At 49.7% G+C, this 18,319-nt stretch overlaps 1 protein-coding gene across 3 annotated transcripts in view; it reads left to right on the top strand.

The window, feature by feature from the left end:
• Positions 1-18,319, top strand: part of COL27A1 (collagen type XXVII alpha 1 chain) — a 188,039-nt gene that overhangs the window by 123,331 nt on the left and 46,389 nt on the right. For all 3 annotated transcript variants that reach the window (XR_013941014.1, XM_080562480.1, XM_080562479.1), the window contains exons 26-30: positions 318-362; positions 7,451-7,504; positions 10,413-10,466; positions 11,301-11,354; positions 14,289-14,342. Coding sequence is in view for 2 of the 3 variants with exons in the window: in XM_080562480.1 (XP_080418606.1) it covers positions 318-362; positions 7,451-7,504; positions 10,413-10,466; positions 11,301-11,354; positions 14,289-14,342 (261 nt within the window). In the remaining variant the exon portion in view is untranslated. The remainder of the gene's footprint in view (positions 1-317; positions 363-7,450; positions 7,505-10,412; positions 10,467-11,300; positions 11,355-14,288; positions 14,343-18,319) is intronic.

The following is an 18,319-nucleotide window of genomic DNA, read 5'->3' as shown; positions in this document are numbered from 1 at the left end:
CAGTGTTTGAGTTTGGGTTTGTGTAGGTTGTGTCACCACAGCAGGACCAGCAGCTTTTAGGGGCATTTCACTCAAAACAACACGTGTTTGCGTCATGTTTGTCTCCATGTTTGTGGCAGCCGTGTTTCTTGCTTTGGATTATTTTTCGAAAAACTGGGCTTTGTAAGAGGTTTTTGTAAGAGGTTGCTTCTTGCTGGTTTTCCACAATTCAGAAGCAGCTTCCCAAATGATGGTGTACACAGAGTCATGTTGTAATGAGTGAGGGGCTGACTGGGAGCAGCAGCTAACCATGTGCCTCCTCTCCTCTTGTCATGCAGGGCGAGCCAGGAAACCACGGCCGACCAGGGAAAGTTGGTGAGCAGGTAAACTCCTTGTTTTTCTTGTCTGTTTGATGGTCTCCTGTGTTCAACATCTTCTGGATGAGCAGTGTGCAGGCAGACGACAGCGGCCAGGGGCTTCTGACCACCTCAAACCTGTCTGTGGTCCTGATGCTCCAGCTGTGACATAGGAAATGTGTCTTGTAAACTGGCTGAAGCTCTCAAACAGCACTGTCTGGGGCCACAGGGTCTGTTTTGAGCTAGAGGTTTTCCCATAGGCCGTCTGATAGTCACAGTTCAGGTGGATGTGCTGGCAGTGCTGGCAGCACTATAGCATGTAAGACTGGCTGTGCTTCTCTAGGAGACAAAGCCATGGAAATGAAAGAGATTATGGTCTTCTGTGTATTCCACTTACTCCCAAAGGGGCATTTTCCAGGCTTTGCTTATGTAGATTTTAAGGGTAGGACCCTCTGCTTTGAGGTGCTGTGCTGCTTTCAGAGGTGACATCAGCCAAAGGACCCAGGCCCTGGGCAGGAGAGGCACTGAGCTGCATTTCGGTGTACCACAAGAGAGAATGTTCTGCTGGGTTAGCAGGGGACGTTCATTATCCCTGTAGGCTTCAGGGGAACCACAGGCATCAAGGAAAGGGAAACAATCGTTGCCGTGTCTCTGTGATTGAAACCAACCAGCTTGTCCACCACCAACCCTGAAATTGCAGCCGCGGAGCCTCCAACATGTTCTCTGCGTTCCTACATGACCACACCAAGCTGGATGCAGCCGCTGGCCCTGGCAAAGAGGGTGTTGCTGCTCAGCACAGCTGTCCTTCCCGGCACTTTCCCTGCCTATGGTCAGCAAGTTTGGTTTGGTTCAGCTTGTCGGTCTCCTTGGCTCTTCTTTCCCCTGTATCCAACAGCTGGGGGTCACTTATTTGTGGCTTTCTGACCAAGCATGTCAAAAAAAGCCATGATGGATCCCTTTCAAACAATCTGATGGGTCTCAGTATGAATCAAGGGTGGTTATTTATGTCTGGAAATTAGAGGCACTTCTATATTATGGTTAATGATTTACTCCATGAAGAGCAACAACTGAGGAAACAAAGCTCCTCCACACACCTGAGGCTGCGCCCAAGTGTTGTTTGCAGCTTTAGCACCTTGTGTATGGTCTTGGGGAGCACCTTCCAGTGCTCTGTGCCTCAGTTTCCTCTCTAGTAGAAGACACAAGACAGTGCTGCTTTCCAGTCTGGGACCTGGTGAGAGGAGAACTTCTCCTGGCAGGGAAACACCTTGGGCTGAACAGTGCTGAGCACTATGCCTCCTATTCTCAGGTGGCACCTATGGATACTGCCGTATTACAGTTAGAAATGAATATTCAGAAGTGCTTTGAGAACCTTAACAAGATGTTGCCACTGAAGGACAAAGCATCATTAGGATTATTATGCTTTACCATCCCTCGGGACTGACCTTGGATGAAAACTGTAGGCACTGTTCACTGAAAAGAAAACACAGCTGGCCTCCGCTGACACCGAAACCAGCACAGTGGTATGAAAGCTGCCTGTATTATTCTTAGTCAATTAGTCTCTGTCTAGAAATATCACCCAGAAAGAATTTCCATTTCCATACCAGTTAAGTCATTAGAAGAAAAATGTCGCAGCGCCTTAGTGAGAAATAACCTCCCTTCCCATCGCACCTTTGCTGAACAGTGCGGGAGTGTTGGCTTTTCCGTCCGCAGCATTTGGTCTTGGGGCGGCATTGTTTTTTTGCAGAGCTCTGAGGGGTCAAGCTAACAAGGTCATCCGGTGCTGAAAGCCACCTTCAGCTTCTCCCTGTTTGCTCCTGGGGAGGCCTCGGAGGCGCAACAGGAGTGGTCAGGCATCTCAGACTTGCTGCTCTGCCCTCCCTGTCGGTTCCCTCTGGCAGGAAACCCTCAGCATGACAGCATGAGAAAAGATCGGCCACCCATCTCAGTGCAGCTCTCTTCCCTTTCGTACGGACACCTGTTCAGGCTAACGTGGGAGTTCCTGTAGTGTTTCCAGACCCTCGAGCTCTCGTTGAGAAGCTGATAGTTTTTAAGCCACGGGGCAGTCCCTAATACATTGTTTTTCCATCGCAAGGACGCTGGCTGGGGAAGTTCATTCATAAGACACTTGTCGTCTTCAAATGCTGGAAGAAGTCCAGCTGCCGAGCTCCCCTGTATCCTGAAATGTGTGATTTAACCCTTCCTTGCCAGTAGATGGAGGCAGAATAATAGGATGAAGAACATGGAGCCACTGGCCCAGGCCACCAGCTTTCCCATCCCAGAGCTGGGATGTCACCTGAACGTCCATCCTGAAGGTCAGAGAGCCCCACAGGAGAAGCAGCGCCCTGCTCTAGAGGCTGAAAATATCAGTGGAGACCTGAGGCAGCTGAAAAAGGCCAAAGCTCACAAACATCCTTAATGGGAATGAGGTCCCGTCGCGGCAGGAACAGCTTTCTGAATCCTTCCTCCTGTCCAAGAAGCATGGCAATGTCATAGTCATCCGTGCCCCCATCACACCCTGCAGGGAAGGGCAGACACTCATCCAGGGAGTATTTCTTCCTTCAGGCAAGAAGCATGTTGTCCCAACAGCAGACGTTATTCTGCAATAATTTGTCAAAGGAGACAAGCACCATCAGTTCTCTATTCAGTGTGTTCTCCTTGCAGCGCACTTACAGAGGACGGAGGTGCTTTGATATCAGCTCTGCAGGTGGGGTCTGACACGCGGAGTTGACTTGAACAGCATCGGATGGGTTGCTGAGAAGCAAGCAGGGAATTCACCAGCATTTCCACATCTCAGAGCAGTGCCTTCCCAGTGCAACTACCTTTCCTTCCAGCATCTCCTGAGCTGCAGACCTCTCTGGGATCCCCATTCAGGGCTTTACGGGCACTTGAGGATGCGCAGCCTCCTTGCTCCGACCAGGCACGATGTCCACGTGTCACCACGTCCCCGTCACCCATTTCCCAGAGGGACGTGGCCCCGGGTAGCTGTGGTGCGCAGAGGGTTAAAGCGCGTGGCTTCTCTTTGCGGGTCAGAGCGTCCTCCCTTAAACTGCGATATTTACTGTTTTACTTTCCCTTTCTTTCATCTGAATGGGAGGATTGTACATTTACTCCCTCCCGCCCTTTGTCCCTGCTTTGTTTTGTTTTGAGTTCTAGCGAACCAGTAAAACAGAAAGGCCACCATCGGTTCCTGCTGGGAGCGACTGGCGGTGCCGTCCCTGGGAGACCCTGCTCACGCTGCGCTCGCCGTTCGCTTGTTCCTCTCAAATGGGCTATGATTTATGCAAGGCTTCATTGCTGACTTGCTCTCTGTTGATGCAGCCAAGAGGGGGGGCTTAATTATGACAGGGCTGGAAAATAAATGGGGAAAGCCAGGCAGGAGTTAGGAATTACAATCTGCTGGTCCCCCCTTTTCTGCCCCCCAAGCCCCCAGCAACTTTTTAATAATCTTCATCCTTTCTCTGCCATGCCCTTGGCTGGGGAGTACAGCAACTGAATCAGGAGCGACTGCTGAACTCCCCATCCAGTATAAATGTTTTACATTCCTTCCTGTATGCTGTGGCCCTTTATCCAGGCAGCCACCACTGCTGGGACTTCACGTGCATCATTACACACTCTGCCTGCAGTTGTGTTCGATGGAGGGCTTCTTTTCAACCCTGAGAACCTGGGAAAAATGTTATGCCACAGCCATTTTAGTGTAATGTCCATAATTCATGTATACTTCGATTTAAAGGTTGCCGCCAATGACTTTTCTGGTTCTTAGAACCTAAATCTTTTGCTGCGTATGTTCCCTTTAGCACCTGTACCATTCCAGCCAGTGAAGAACATCATTACCCGATCTTCCCCACTTGTTTCAGAGGCTCCCAATAACTTACCAAGATTTATTTTGCCTAGACGTATCTATTCCGTGCTCTGTCTGCCTGCAGACACAGCAGCGCTGGTTAATCCAGCCCAGAGCAGCCAGCATTGGCTGCAAACACCACAGAGCTACCGGGCTGAAAGCCTGTCCACGTCGCGGGGTCCCTGTTCTTCGTCTGGTTATGGTGACACCATGGGATGCTCCTCTTCCTCGGTACGCAGGGAGCAGCGACGTGATGTACCAGCACAGGCAGAATTTTCCCCATTTCTGGAGTGAAAACCAGGCCAGAAATGTTGGCTGCGCTCCCCCTCCATCCATTTACCCACGCAGCAGGTGCAGCGTTTGCCTCAGCCCTGCTTGCGTTGGCAGTGCTGGCAGCTTTCTGCCCGAGCTGCGCTAACAAATGGCACATCTGTGACAGAGAGAGGGGTCTCGGGAGGGTGCTGGGCTCGTGGGCCGCTTGCTGTGCTGCAATCAGGGCTCTGCATGCCATCTGGAGAGCACCACCAGCTTGGCTGGGAAGCACAAGCAGTACATCTCGCTTCATGACCCAGATTCCTGAGAGACTTCAGGGTGAGAGCTGATGCTGCCATGGACAGTGTGTCAGAAGTACCAGCCTGCAAGCCTGAGTCTGGATGTACAAGTCTGGATGCACCCCAGCCCCTGCGAAAGTGTTTTTGGAACAGTCTTGTTGTGAATGGTAACTACGTTTGCTGCAAGAGCAGGGAATCTCTGTTCTTCTGCAGGGACTGACCTAAGTACCCCAGAAACATCTTAGAGAGCATCTTCCCTCTCTTAAAAAGAGAAAGGAGAGGGACGTCTGCAGGTTTTTGAGAAATTGGAAATGAATAGATTTACTCTTTCTTGCTTCTTTTGTTTATCTCCTTTTTGTTTAGCTATACATTTACTTGTTTCATCTCATTGCTCCACCATCCTCTCCTCTGCCTTAGTGTTTGCCTTCTTTGTGGCCTTGGGCTATGGAAAACCTCAGTAACTTGAAGCAGCTATCAGCTATGTATCCACACTTGTGTCTAATTGAAGGGATAATTGATTCAGCAGCCTTTAGCAATGCCACCCAGTGGCAACCTCGCATATGCAGATACTGCGGGTTTGCCTGCTGTCGCTTGGGTTCCTGCGGTGGGCGATCTGCTGCTCAGTGGAGCACGGCTTTGCTCTCACGCTCCGTGAAGCCTGGCTGCAGTAACACACTTATGCACTGGGTCTGCTTCAGCTTCAGACACAGCAAAGACAATTTCAGTACAGACAGAAGGGTTGGTGACGTTGAGCCCCTGGCGGGATAGCAGAGCTCTCCTGGTAGTTGTTGTCTTCCTGTGGTTAGTTGATATTTCCATTGTGGCACAGCAGTTGCCTGGGACATCATCCCTGGATGCATTTCTAACATAAGCATCTAACTCCAGGCTCTGCACTCTTTGTCTTCTCTCATGAGTTTTTCCAAACTCTTTTCACCTGGATATTGCTCCTGTGCAGAGCCTGACGAGGGCTCTACAGCTCCAGAGAAGCGCTCACTGCAAGAGGCACGGCCAGCTGGGCATCCGAGGGAGGGATGCTTCTGCTGTGCCATCAGCGTGCCTCAGGGAGGAGCTCCACTGAGGTTTGAAGGACAACGTTTCATTGCACCATGCAAAGAACGTTAATGCACGAAGACTCTTGACATTTGTAGTTATTATCAAAAGTTACTTCCTCTAAAAGGCACTGGAGAGTGACCCTCATCGTGGTTTATGTCTCCTAATACAACTGCTGGGACTCACACACGTGGGAGTAGCAGTGAGGGTATTTTATGACACAGCTTTATGTTGCGAGTGTAACTTCTTGGAGAGAGAGAGGCTTTTGGTGGTGGAAGAAGATGCACAACCTGTGAGTAGCTCCTCTGTATCACCTTGCACCGTCAGAGCACTGATGTGCACAGCCACAGCGATGCACCGGCTGCAGAGAGCTCCTCTGCGGGCTGCACACGTCTTGGGCCAGAAAGCAATGAAACAGGAGTAAGGCAAGGAAACCTTTGCTTTTTTTCTTGCTGTCCCCCCCAGAAAGGGGATAACAGGGTGAAAACCTCGCGCTTTTCTGGGACCACACGCCAGAACGTTGCTTTGCAGGTATAGCTTTTCCCCCCATTGTTTTTGTTCCTGCTGGATGTTTTATTTATGTTTTATTATGAAGATTTCAAATTATTTTTAAAAAGAGAAAGAGTGGGACGGTACCAGCGGAGAACCCATCTCCTGTCTCTGACGTGCCCAGCAGCCACCTCCCGGTAGCCGTCAGGATGTTGCCTAAAGTCAAGCAAGCCAGGGCATGGCTGAACTGACAGCACCCTGCCAGCTGTGGGCAGGTTAGGAAGTGTTTCAACAGGAAACGAATCCCTTTAGTTACAGATTCACTGGACTAACTAAATATAGATAGCTATCTCCCAATGACCCTTGCTGAGACTAGGGACGAGGTCATGGGAATTGCGTAGTGGGGGAGCCGGCAGTGGCAGAGAGGATGCTCTTCTGCATCCCCAGAGCCAGAAACCCACTGGGGTTGTTGGGAGGGTGCTGTACACCAGTTCTCAGGGACCTTAGCTCGAGATAGCATGTTTCCATCTCCCTAATTAAAAGCAGTTCTGTGTTTTTCTTCATTATCCGAAATGTTGTTAAATGCTGACAAATCCTGTTTAGATGGTTTTTTTTCCAAGATAGTTTCTGAGTAGTGGGACAGGTCTGCTGCCCTGCTGGCCCCTCTGGCTGTGTCCTCAGACTTTTATTTCCTACTAACATCCCAACAGCACAATACTATCCAGGGCAAAATCAGTTTGCACGAAGGTTTGAAGTGGCTCAGAGGAAACGTAGCCAGTGCAGCGGTAAAAATGACGGTGAGTCCCAGCTCTGTGCGACCCAGGAGCTCCCGCTATCGATGCTCCTAAGGAAGCTGTGCTGACGTTTGGGGAAATGCTTGCAAAACAAAGCCACACCATGGACTCGGCCTTTCTACGAAACGTGCTTAACTCATCCCCTATAGCGTGTGTTGTGGCTCTTGCAGATCCTCGTGCTGCCGTTCCAGCTGGCGCCCAAAGCAGAGCCAGCTGTGGAGTGAGCCGTTCCCATGGCCGGGAGCAGCTCCGTGCGCTCTGGTAGCCAGGAGGAATTACTGAGCTGTATTCGAGGGATGCTGTGCTGCTTCAGCCAGCAAGGTGGACCAAAGAAATCGTTGACTTTCGCAGCAAGTAGAACTGAGAATTAATGGTGCTTTTCTCTTTCCTCAGGGTCTAATGGGTTTCATTGGTCCGGTAGGGGAGCCTGGAATAGTGGGAGAAAAGGTAAGGTTGCTTGCAACAAGCTGGTTGCTCCTCCTGTTACAGGATGAGGGAGGCTGGGGCGGGGGAATTTTGAAGGGATTTAAGTTGTCATGTCAGTGTAACACCCAGCTGGGAAAGCAGCACATCCAGGGTGTCTGAGCGAGTCATGGGCCAGGCACAAGTCATCCATTTTGCGTTTAGGAATTAGTAACCTTACCCTCTGAGGAGATGCTGTCAACTTTTCTCTGAAAACACCGATTATTTAAGCTGTATTCATTCATAAACTGCCAGAAGGCTTGTATTTGACAGTCAATTCTGTTTTTTATGGAGATGAAGGACCCATCAGCCCTGTGTTCCTGGTCACGGGACAGGTCTAAGGAGTTTAGGTTACAGATGGATTCCTGCAGAGATGTGCTCGCAAGCCCCGGCTGCGTTGCTGACAGGGTCACACAGGACCAGGGCTGAGCCTGCTCTCAACAGGAGGGCTCACCAAATTCCCAGGTGCAGAAATTATCTAAGAGCACAGCCATGTATCTGAGCTGGTCCAAATGCTTCCCTTTTCATTTAGCAAGGACCATGCTGTCTGCCCGCCCTGTGCTTGCCTTGGGCACGCTGCTAAGGGCTGGTGCCCTCTTGTGTACAGCACAGATACATGCTTCCTCCAGGAAGAAAAATGACTTTATTTTCCATAAAAAGCAAATGGCCGTTAATTCGTTTTCTATTAGAGTGTAAAATTTTATTCAGGGGTAGCTTTTAAAGACAAATCATCTATGTCATTCATTATATCTCAGCTGCAGAGTGCTGGTTTTCATTGGTGGTTTAATTATTCACAGTCCAGCCATAAAGATAGTAAAGAGCATAAAATGATGCATTCCGCACATCAGCTCGCTCACTCTCTTTTATTACTTCAAGCCCTGTCCTCTGGGTAATGATGTCAAGCCTCTGTGACAGTTACGCTGTGTTCGCTGCAAATGCATTTTATTGCTAGTCTACGGCAGCCCTGGGGAGCCCTGTGCTCTCCTCTGGTGGGGCAGTAGCAGAAGCGGGCTCAGTCCAAACTGCCAAGGCACACAAGAAGTAAAAGGAAGGACGTGATGAGGGCTGCGTTTTACGGAAGGAAAACAGGAATAAAGCATCTGTGAAGTGTCCAAGGTGGTTACGCAGAAAGTCAGTGCCTGAGTGAGCTGTGTGTGGGTCTCAGTGGCAGCTGCAGCCCTGAATTGAATGGGAAATACGAGGTCTGCCAGGCAGGAGACACGGGAAGATCTTCTTCCCACCCCAGTAAACTCCAGTATCGCATCTGTCCCTATTGGCTTCTGTGCCAATGCCTTGACCACATGAGCTATCCTCTAGCTGCAGACTGACTGTAACGTGGTGATGTTACACTGGTGTCCAAGCAAACCCAGGCCGTCCTTTTATAATCCACCCTAGGAGATCTTCAGCACAGCTGCGACTTCTATCAGACCTCTCCTTTACCAGCGCAAACTCAGAGATGACAAAAATAACTATCATCAAATCAAAACCTCAACCAGGCCTCCAGTTGGCATAGCATCCTGCAGCTTACTATGTTGCTGCGAGCTAAATGAAGTGGGAAATATGCTTTCATTAGACAGAGCTGAGTCAGCAATCTCTGTCCTGAGAGCTGCAAAATTTAAGACCAAAGCCAGTAGAATCCAAAGATTATCAAAGAGAACAATACAGTTAATACAGACTTAATAAAATCCATACATTCACAGGAAAACAAAAAAGCCTTGCATTGGTTTACAAGGGCCAACTGGTGACAACACATACTCTGGGGCTTGCTTTTAAATAAGATGCTCAGAGCCCAGAAAATATTTCCCTTTACAGTATAGCTGTTGGAAGGTAGGTCAGATTTTGGGCGTAAACTCCTTGGCAGCATTTGCTAACTCCTCCTCTTCATCCCCCCGAGCACACAAACACAACACACCTAATTCCCGGTGCATTACCAGGGGTGCGAGGGAGAGCGCAGGCATTCGCGGTGGGAAGTGCCAGTCTCCAAAAAGCAGCAGCTGACATCCCACAGCTAGAGCTCTGCCTGCAGCATCAGGGGGCGCAGTGATGCTCGCAGAGCCTCGCACCTTGTCCCCCGTCCTTGGCTGAGCTAAAGGGCCAAGGATGTCCTTGGAGAAGTGAGATGCTCTGTTTGTGGGCATAAGTAAGGCTTTTGGAATTAATAAGTTATTTTTTTGAGGGTACGTTATTGATTTTAATGCCAAATGGTGGCTTGTTTTAAAAGGACTGGTGCCTTCAGAGCACAGCTGGGCTGCGGAGGCATCCAGCTCCGGATCCCTCGTAAACACAGGCCTCCAGATCGTTTGCACTGTGGTGTCAATGTGAGCCAAGGGGTGGGGAGACCCCAGAACGCCTACGGTCTTCTCCTGAAATCACCAGCCATCTATCCCAGACAGCTTCTCTGCCTTTTTCCAGCGTGATTCTCTGCTCTCAGCGAGCCCCTCGTGACCACAGCTCTCAAATCCATGTCTCCGAAAAGGGCAGGACGTGTAGGAACTGGGGTAGTGCCGAACAGAGGCATGCAGGACGTGGGTGGGAGGGGCTGGAGCTCTCCTGGGATCCAACCCCAGCACTGCCTGGACTCGAAGGTGGTCTTGAGTGGGTGGCTCGATTCTCGTCCTTCAGTGGTTTGAAGTCAATAGTAAAGTCTCATCTCTTGGGTCACAGAGGGTCAGCTAATTCTTGCTGTAGTCCTTTAGCTACCCTGACGAGATGGGTACCTAAAGGAGGGTGATGAGTGCTCTGTAGTGGAAGCCTCTGGTAGAAGTCTGACGGCACAGGCTGCAATCTGTGGGTCTTCCAGTTGTTGCATTGCTCTAGATCCCCATTGCAGGCAGCACAGAGTGCTTGTTAGCACAACTCCTCACTCTTCCCCATGCACTTTTGTCTCTCGCAGGGTGACCGTGGCGCAGTGGGACCCCCGGGCCCTCCAGGAGTCAAGGGGTCGATGGTAAGGAGTAAGTCTGCATTCTCTCGCTCTTGCTGCTGCCTCTCTCTCTCTGTCCTAGCAATGGGTGCAGCTTCTCCCAGTCTTTTGGTTACGTGAGAAGAGCTGCAAACTCTTCCTGTCTCTGGGGGATGGGGGAGGCCATTTGTGGACTGGTTATTGAGGTGTAACCTCTCCCCAGCACTCCTGGTCAACAATCTCCCCAGTAACACTGGGTTTCCACGTGTGTTCTGCATCTCCCAGCAGCTGAGGACCTGTTGTGTCAAACAGAGATAACGAGGACCTACCCAGGTGCTATGGCTCCTGAAGGCACCCCAAGGATTACCTTTTCCCAGATGTTGTGGCTACTGACCAGACAGGGTCTGGGAACAGGGATTTTCATCCCAGGTTGTTGTCAGAGGCAGCTGGAGATGTGGGGCTGCCTGCACAACACACCCAGGCTGCTTTGCTTTGCCATTTGCACCACTCTCTGGGGACCCTTATTTAGGATTTTATTAGAGGGGACTTAGTGAGATCTTGTCTTGCTCTGGCATGCACTTCCCTGCATACCATAGCGCAAGACCCAAAGACAGCTTTTTCACATTAATCCAGTCCCCCCCTGTTCTGGGCTGCTCAGAAAATCTCACTGCTTATCTTGCTGGTAGAGTTGGGGCTGGGTTTTTTATGGTCTGGCTTTTGCCATGTGTGCCCCAGCTCTTTTGCCCTGGCAAATAACAGACCCGCCGGACCTTGCCAGCAGCCAGCAGTGCCTTGTTTTCTGTCTTCTCACTTGGGGGAAGAACGGCTGAGCAGATTTCGGGAATTCACACCAGGCGTGTCTTCTTTCTTCCCTTTCAGGGGCACCCCGGGATACCAGGAGCGGTGGGTTTTCCTGGAATCCCCGGACCAGCAGTAAGTAAAGGTTATCACCACCTCATAGTACTGCACAGCTTCCCATACCCTGGGTGTTCATGGATTGAGTTAAGCAACCATGTCCCGGCTGATTTGAGTTTGAAAGACAGTTTGTGAACAAGACCTCGTGTGCTGTCGGAGCGGGGCAGCTGAGCAGCAGCCCCCAGATGTGCCCTTTGTCTGGATTTGCTCATCTGGTGCACACGCAGCTGGGGCTGGAGCAAGCAGTTGGTGAGGAGCTAGATTTTTAGCCTGGCTCCAGTTTCTCACAGCGTCTGTTTAGATGGAGCTCCAGCTCTCCCAGCACAAACGTCGCCCCATGAAGGCAGTGCATGTTGTGTGCTGGAACCAGCAGAAAGGCAGCTTTGGGTGGGAACGGGGAACAGATTTTGCTCAGCGTGTGAATTCCCACGTTGTGGTTAATTGGGAGGAAGGTCACAGCAGTGAGATGGGCAGTGCCAAAGGCTTGGCCTCCAGACCCGTGGCAACTCTGCCCAGCACAGGGAGCTCAGGGATGTTCTGGGCCCACCAGCTGCAGCCAGCTGCTGGCTAGGGACAGATTGCACAGCCGCACATCTATAGTGATGATGGAAGGAAAGGGTTCGAGGTCAAGCAGCACCCTGAGGTGACCTGCCCCTGAGGAGCAGCAACACAGCACTGGCCAGTCCCTTACAATCAGAGCCCCCAGCAGTGAGCTGCTCGTGGCAGCATTTATGCTTGCTGTTGACAGAAGTCTAGGAGGCAGATGGATATCTTCAGGTGTCCCTTTGTAGCACGTTAGCTGCTCTGTGACCTGGGGATGGCCAGGGAATTAGGCAGGCTCCGTGCCTGTGGGCACTGGAGAGGCCGTGACTCTGTCCTGGGCAGAGCTGGGTTCTGCACTGGCCTTGTGGCACAGAGCTCAGCCCTGAAGCACGACCCAGTGTACCCCTAACTAGTACCTTTAGTGAGGGCTGAATTTGTCTCACTGGGACAACAACAGTATGAGAAAGGACATCAGCTCTGACCAGGGATGATGAAACCTCCCTGCAGAGCTCTGGGTGCTGAAACCATCCCAGGTTCTTCTGCTTCCTTCGGTGCCCTGTTCTCCTGCAGGCAAATAACCAACAGGTTCATCCAAGCAAAATGTTTCCTCCAAGGCTGCATTTAAAAAGTTGTAATTCAGTAAGTCAAACTTCCCCGCAAAGCCAGTAAATCAAATAATCCCCTAATATTAAATCCCCGCTCTTATTAACTCCAGCTGTTTCTGCCTGTTTCTCCACCAAACAACCCTTCATTATTTGCTTCTGAAGCCAGACCTGTGGCGTGTTGTTGTTTATTCTCAACTGTTAAACTCTTTGAGATGAAGCTATCCAGTGGGCCTCAGCAGCCCTGATGGCTGCTTAATTCAGTAGGGGGTGAATGGAAAGCAAAGGAACAGGCAATGGTAGGAAAATCTGCCCTTAATTTCAGCTCACTGAGGTTTGTAAATTCCTTTTCTCTCTTCCTTCTCACCATCGTGGTATATCTTTTCTGATAGTTTGCAGTTTTGAAAATGATGTATACATACAGGTATATTTAAGGTCACTCATCTCCTAAAATACTTCCTCGAAATTCCGAGCGTGGTATCAAATTGCTCCCCTCAAAATTTTGCCACTACAATTAATCTTCTTGGGCTTGTTTTTTTTTTCACATTGGGATAACTATTTGAGAGATTTACAGGAGGATCCTGAGATTTACAGGAGGATATTCCAAATGCCAACGAAGAATTTCATTTCAGTATGTGTTTTTCGTAAAAATCTGCATAAAACAGGCATCTGACACATCTACTGCTTCTCCGTGCCAGTCACTACTGACCTCACTAGCAACACTGAGATCTGCTATAATTACAAATATAGTTACCATAAACTAACATTTCCATTTTGAGTGCGAACAGCAAAGCATTTGTATTTTGGGTTTACATGCCGTGCAGAATAACTCTGCTCCAAAAGCAAGATCTTTATTAGCGGCAGTGGTACAAGCAGTAGGAAGATCACAGTCCAACTTTGTTCTAGTCCTTGGTGGAGCTTGCAGGGTTGACAGTTGGCAAAAACTCTGAATATATAAATAGCAAACTTGATGTGGAATTTTTGAGAGAGTAAGAATGTAATGTGTCATTCTGAGGTTTTCTTTTCTGACAGCAGAAAGGCACTAACTTCAAATATGGGTTATTCAAGTTGTAATGTAGAAATAAGTCCTGTTAATTGAACACATCATTCAATGTTTGAAACTGATACATGTTGAACAGAAGAATAGCTGTTTAATTTTCTTCTGTATTTCCTGTATGCATGTTAATGAATCAAACGTCTACAAATGCAGGATAAAATACAACCTGAAGCCTTCCTGTAAGGGTGTGATGAACAGGATCACCCTCAACAACAACAGTCTGAATGAAATTAGCGTCTGTCTGCCAGCATGAATGTTGGTGCAGCACTAACAGCACAACAGTTACTTGAAAATAAAATCAGAGTTTGGCTGAAAAGGTCGAGCTTGGATACCTAAGATGAGGTGCCTGATTTTGGACAACTGAAAAGCACATCCTGGTTATTATTATTTTTTGTACCGACACTGAGCAACAGCTGCTTTTAATAGTTTTGGAGGGAATTCTGGATGCTCAGCTTCTCTTCAATTCATACCACTTACACAGACAACAGGCTGCAGATACTTAAGCTTACAAACCTCAGCCAGCATCCTTGGCCTAAATGTTGATAATTGAGAGACAATCAGTGAGTTCACAAAACGACTGTTTACAGATGAGGAAACATGGCCACGTCTTTGGCAAGTGCTCAGGGAGCCAACTGGCTGCTCCAGGTTCTGTGTCCACGTTCCCTGAGGATCACAGAGGGACGTGGGGTCTCACCTGCAGTGCTGCCTGCCTCCTCCTGCAGCTTCACTGTGTTTTCTCTCCCCTCCCAGGGTCCAGCAGGAGTCCGCGGTGCACCAGGGACCAGAGGGATGAAGGGCCGCAGGGTAAGCGCTTCCCATGGATTTTTTACGCCTCTCCTCTTTCAGCCATTGGAAGAGGAATCTGGTGGAGTAGTTTGGGGTGCAAAGATGAGCGCTGGTTGTGGCAGCACCTCCTTAGCTGTGTTTCTGCTGTATTGAAGGGTCATTGAAGCAAGTCTTACCAGGGACACGAATGCAAGTGATGAGGATGAGCAGAAGAGGGTCCAAGTGTGGTCTGTTGTGGAAGCAGTCCCTCTTGTCTTTTCCAGCCACATGCAATGTCAGGCAGGGTTTATGGATGCTTCTGGTGAGGATGGTAAAGATTTAGCCATTTGAGGGTGGGCCTCAGCTGGGGGAAGGGGTGCAGGTAAAGGACTGACAAGGTGCCTTTGCTACCAAGGGACAGAGAGCAGCTGAGGTGTGAAGTGGTGTGATTTAGCCAGAGGCAGATACAGCAGGATATGCTATGCTAAGAAATAGAATCAGGAGTCGAGGCTGGCAGAAATGGGGCTGACAAGGAGCAGAAGAGCCTCCCCGTTGAGCCTCGCTGGATGCAGTCACACCTTCTGGCAGTCTTGTGCGGGGTTTCAGAAAGGTGTGCTGTGCGCTGTCGGTGCTGCAAGGTACAAGCATGTCCTGTCTTCCTGTCTGATTTTCCAGCCCATAACACAAGCTCTGATTTTATCTGTGCATATCTAACAGTACCACACTGTGAAGCATGTGTGAATCCGTGCTCTGCCCGGGGAGAGCAGGCCCCCAGCTCGGCACTGGGGAATGGCACTGGGTAGCATTGCTGACAGCACCGTGAGTACTCCTTACACCGGATGAATATTTCACAAACACTCAGTGTCAGTTCATCTGTGGTTCTTCCTGCTCCATTTGGGTGACAGCCGACAGCAGAATGACCTCTAGACCTGCCAAAGCTGCTTGTTTTTCTGGCTGTGACATCCAGCTCATGTCCCACTGAGCTCCTCAATCTTTCTTCTTCAGCAGGACTTTTGTTGCAGGAGCATCTCTGCTGTGGGTTGTTTTTCCCTTGTCCAGCTGCTTTACAAAGTATTAATAACAAGCACACATGGGTTCTGCTGAAGGCCCCAACAACAACATATTTTGCATTTCTCCCTCCAAGGATCTTATGATATCTGTTTACATGTTTTGTTTTCAAAGACGTAGGCTGGAGTAAACTAAACATTTTACCCACCCCCAGACTCTGCTTCTACTGCAATTCCTGCTTGGGGAATTCAGGACAGCCAAATGTTTCCCTCTACCAGAGCTAATACTCCATTCAAGTAGCTAGAACTGGCAAAACGAAATGGAATAACCAGCTAGAAAGCTTTATAACCACAGAGTTATGTACCCTAGAACTGCTCTAAGCCTTAAAAGCACGGCTAGAAGGACACCAAAGACATCCAAGCTGAGCAGATGCATATCAGGGTTCAGCTTTTAGCATGGGGCTGGGAAGAAACTTCCTCGGCCCTGCTCCCCTCAGTGGGAAGGCTCCTGGGTCTCAGTCCCCAGCTCCTCTCTCGGAGGGTCCCCTGGGAGCGAGGTTTCTCCGTGCTGCGCAGCAGCGATTTGAGCCGCCCGGGCTCTCAGTGAGCACGACAGATGAGAAACAGGAGGCGTTCTGCCACGGGAGGCCTTGCGTGGACAGCGGAAAATATCTCAAGGTAAAACTGCAGCACGGAGCTGAACGGGAAATGCCTTCTGAATGAATCCCAGGCTGCTGGCTGTGCAGGCTCTTGGAGAGGTGGGTCTTCTGAGAGCACTGGGCATTTCTGCCCGGGGTACGCAGGGACAGCGGAGTCCCCCGTCACAGCCCCCGGCACCGAGCCTGTCCTTACAGCAGGAGCTGCACACACTGGCGCTGGGCTCCTGACCTGTGGGAGGTTCATCCATGTACATCCTGTTCAGCTTCGTACATCTCTTTTGGCCTAAAGGCCTTAAGCCACAAGGAAAGTAAGGCTGATGGGCCGTTTTCAGCTCCACTTGTACTGGCAGGAGTGATGAAGGGAATGGATATTTATTATCACACCAGTAAAACCAAGAGCCAAGGTGGATTCAGCTCCCGTGGCAGGAGGTTGGCTGGCACAGCAGGGACCTGCCTGCGGATGGAGCTGGATCGGGTGCCAAGCCCTCAGGAGCAATCCTGCAGGACAGCAGCTCCCACCAGCAATGTCCATCCCCAAAATGACATACCACATGGTGTAGAGATGCTCAGCTTGGCAGCCACGGGCTGCGTTGTCTCTCCAGAACCCCAGTAATACAATCCCTACAGAATTTGCAAGACAGACATCCTTTCTAAGATCCCCAGCAGAGAGAGGGAACTCGGGCCTTGCTTTGAAATCCTACAGATTTCAGTGAGTACAATGTGGGAACGTTGGTGTTGTAAGGACCAGCAGATCTCCTCCCTGGAGGATTTCTGGTTTGTATCTCCATCCCTCACGTGTTCTTTCTCTTCAGACTCTCAGAAGAGATTCCAGGCACATAGCATTCTTTGTTTGCTTAGTTTGTCCTGCTATTCGAGCTCTTGGTTTTCTCAGGATGGGGAAACGATCCCCCAGTTGTAATTTCAGGCATTATGCTCTGTCTATCCCCATTTACAGAAGGGGTGTAATTTGATTCAGAGTGGAAACATGAATGCAGCCTCTGCCAGATGTTTGTGGATTCCATGAGCTCTGTTTGTGGATACTTTGTTAAAGTAATTTCACTTTTGAAGAAAACGTAAATAGCAAGTATGGTTTTGATTGTAAAGAACAATGGAGACTTTTGGGGGCCTGTATTTACTTTGTGATAGCTTTTGTGTTGTCGAGATAGAAGCACAACTTTTGAAAAGAAAATTCTTTTAAGAATTGTAACCTTCTTTTCAGTCATGACAAGACAGTTGTTCCTCCCTATCTCTTTGTTTTGAGCAGTCTTCCGCAGACGTGGCTTCCTCTCTTCTCTTGGAGAGAGGACGAGAAAATGGGACTTTGCTTCACCATCACTTTGCTTCATCATCCTTCAGTGTAGCACCTGGGCATGTGCATGACATTCACCTAACGACAGCTGTGCACATGTTTAACCTAATTGCTTACCCACGTCAAGGTTTATGTTTGGAGGAGGCTGATTCTGCCAGTCCCTTGCTCTATCTCCCATATATTCAAAAGCCCGTTTCTGTCAATCAGCTCCCTGTAGGAGGACAGTGCCTGGCCTCCAGCATCCTCTGCTGAGGAGTTTGGTATTGAGGAGCCTACGAATTGACTGAGAATCTCTACAAAAGGCAAAATATCGACTGGAGCACTGACTTTGCAACTCATACATAAAGCCGCACCTGAAATCCTTCTGTAAAGTGACCTTGCCCCATTCTTCTGGCCAAGGTGTGTCTGTCCATGTCAATGGGATCTTACCCTTGCTGGAGGGGATGCTGGATATTGACTCAGAGGTGCTTTTCAAGCCCCAGAGCACATTTCTCTCTTCCACTGTGCCGTTCAGCCGTCAGGTTCCTGCATTAGGCATTGCCCAGGTGAAGCCTGCAAAGAGGAGATAACAAGGCCACATCTGCATCCTCCACGCGGGGGGACTGCTATCTCCTGCCACCCAGCCCCGCTGCTTTGCAGCAGCACTGATTGCAGGACTTTAAACACTAGGAATTTGCGGTGTTCTGTAACAAACCTGAAAGCAGTTGCTTATTCCAGGCCTAGCTGGGAATTTGCTTATGGAGAAATAGCAGAGGTATTTTGTATTTTGTTTTTGCTCCCAGGGTTCTTTCTAATTAGCTGAAAAGCGTTAGAAGTGTTTGAGGAAACGTTAGCTACAGACCTATGGCCAGTGATGTCTCCAAGCTTCAGCTGAGTCATTTGCTTGCTTTCCACTTGGCCAGACTGTGACAGTGACGTATCCGTACTTGGATGAGGGGTGGCACTTGGTCTAGTGGCTCTTGTGCCACGGTGGCACAGCCCCAGCACATCCCTGCACTGACCGTGGGTGAGCTGCTTTGGGATGGACACGGCAGTGCCTTG

Source organism: Anser brachyrhynchus (genome assembly GCF_964034855.1).
Source record: "Anser brachyrhynchus genome assembly, chromosome: 19".
NCBI lineage: Eukaryota > Metazoa > Chordata > Aves > Anseriformes > Anatidae > Anser > Anser brachyrhynchus.
The sequence above is the reverse complement of the archived record's forward strand: the minus strand, read 5'-3'. Positions and strand labels throughout refer to the sequence as shown.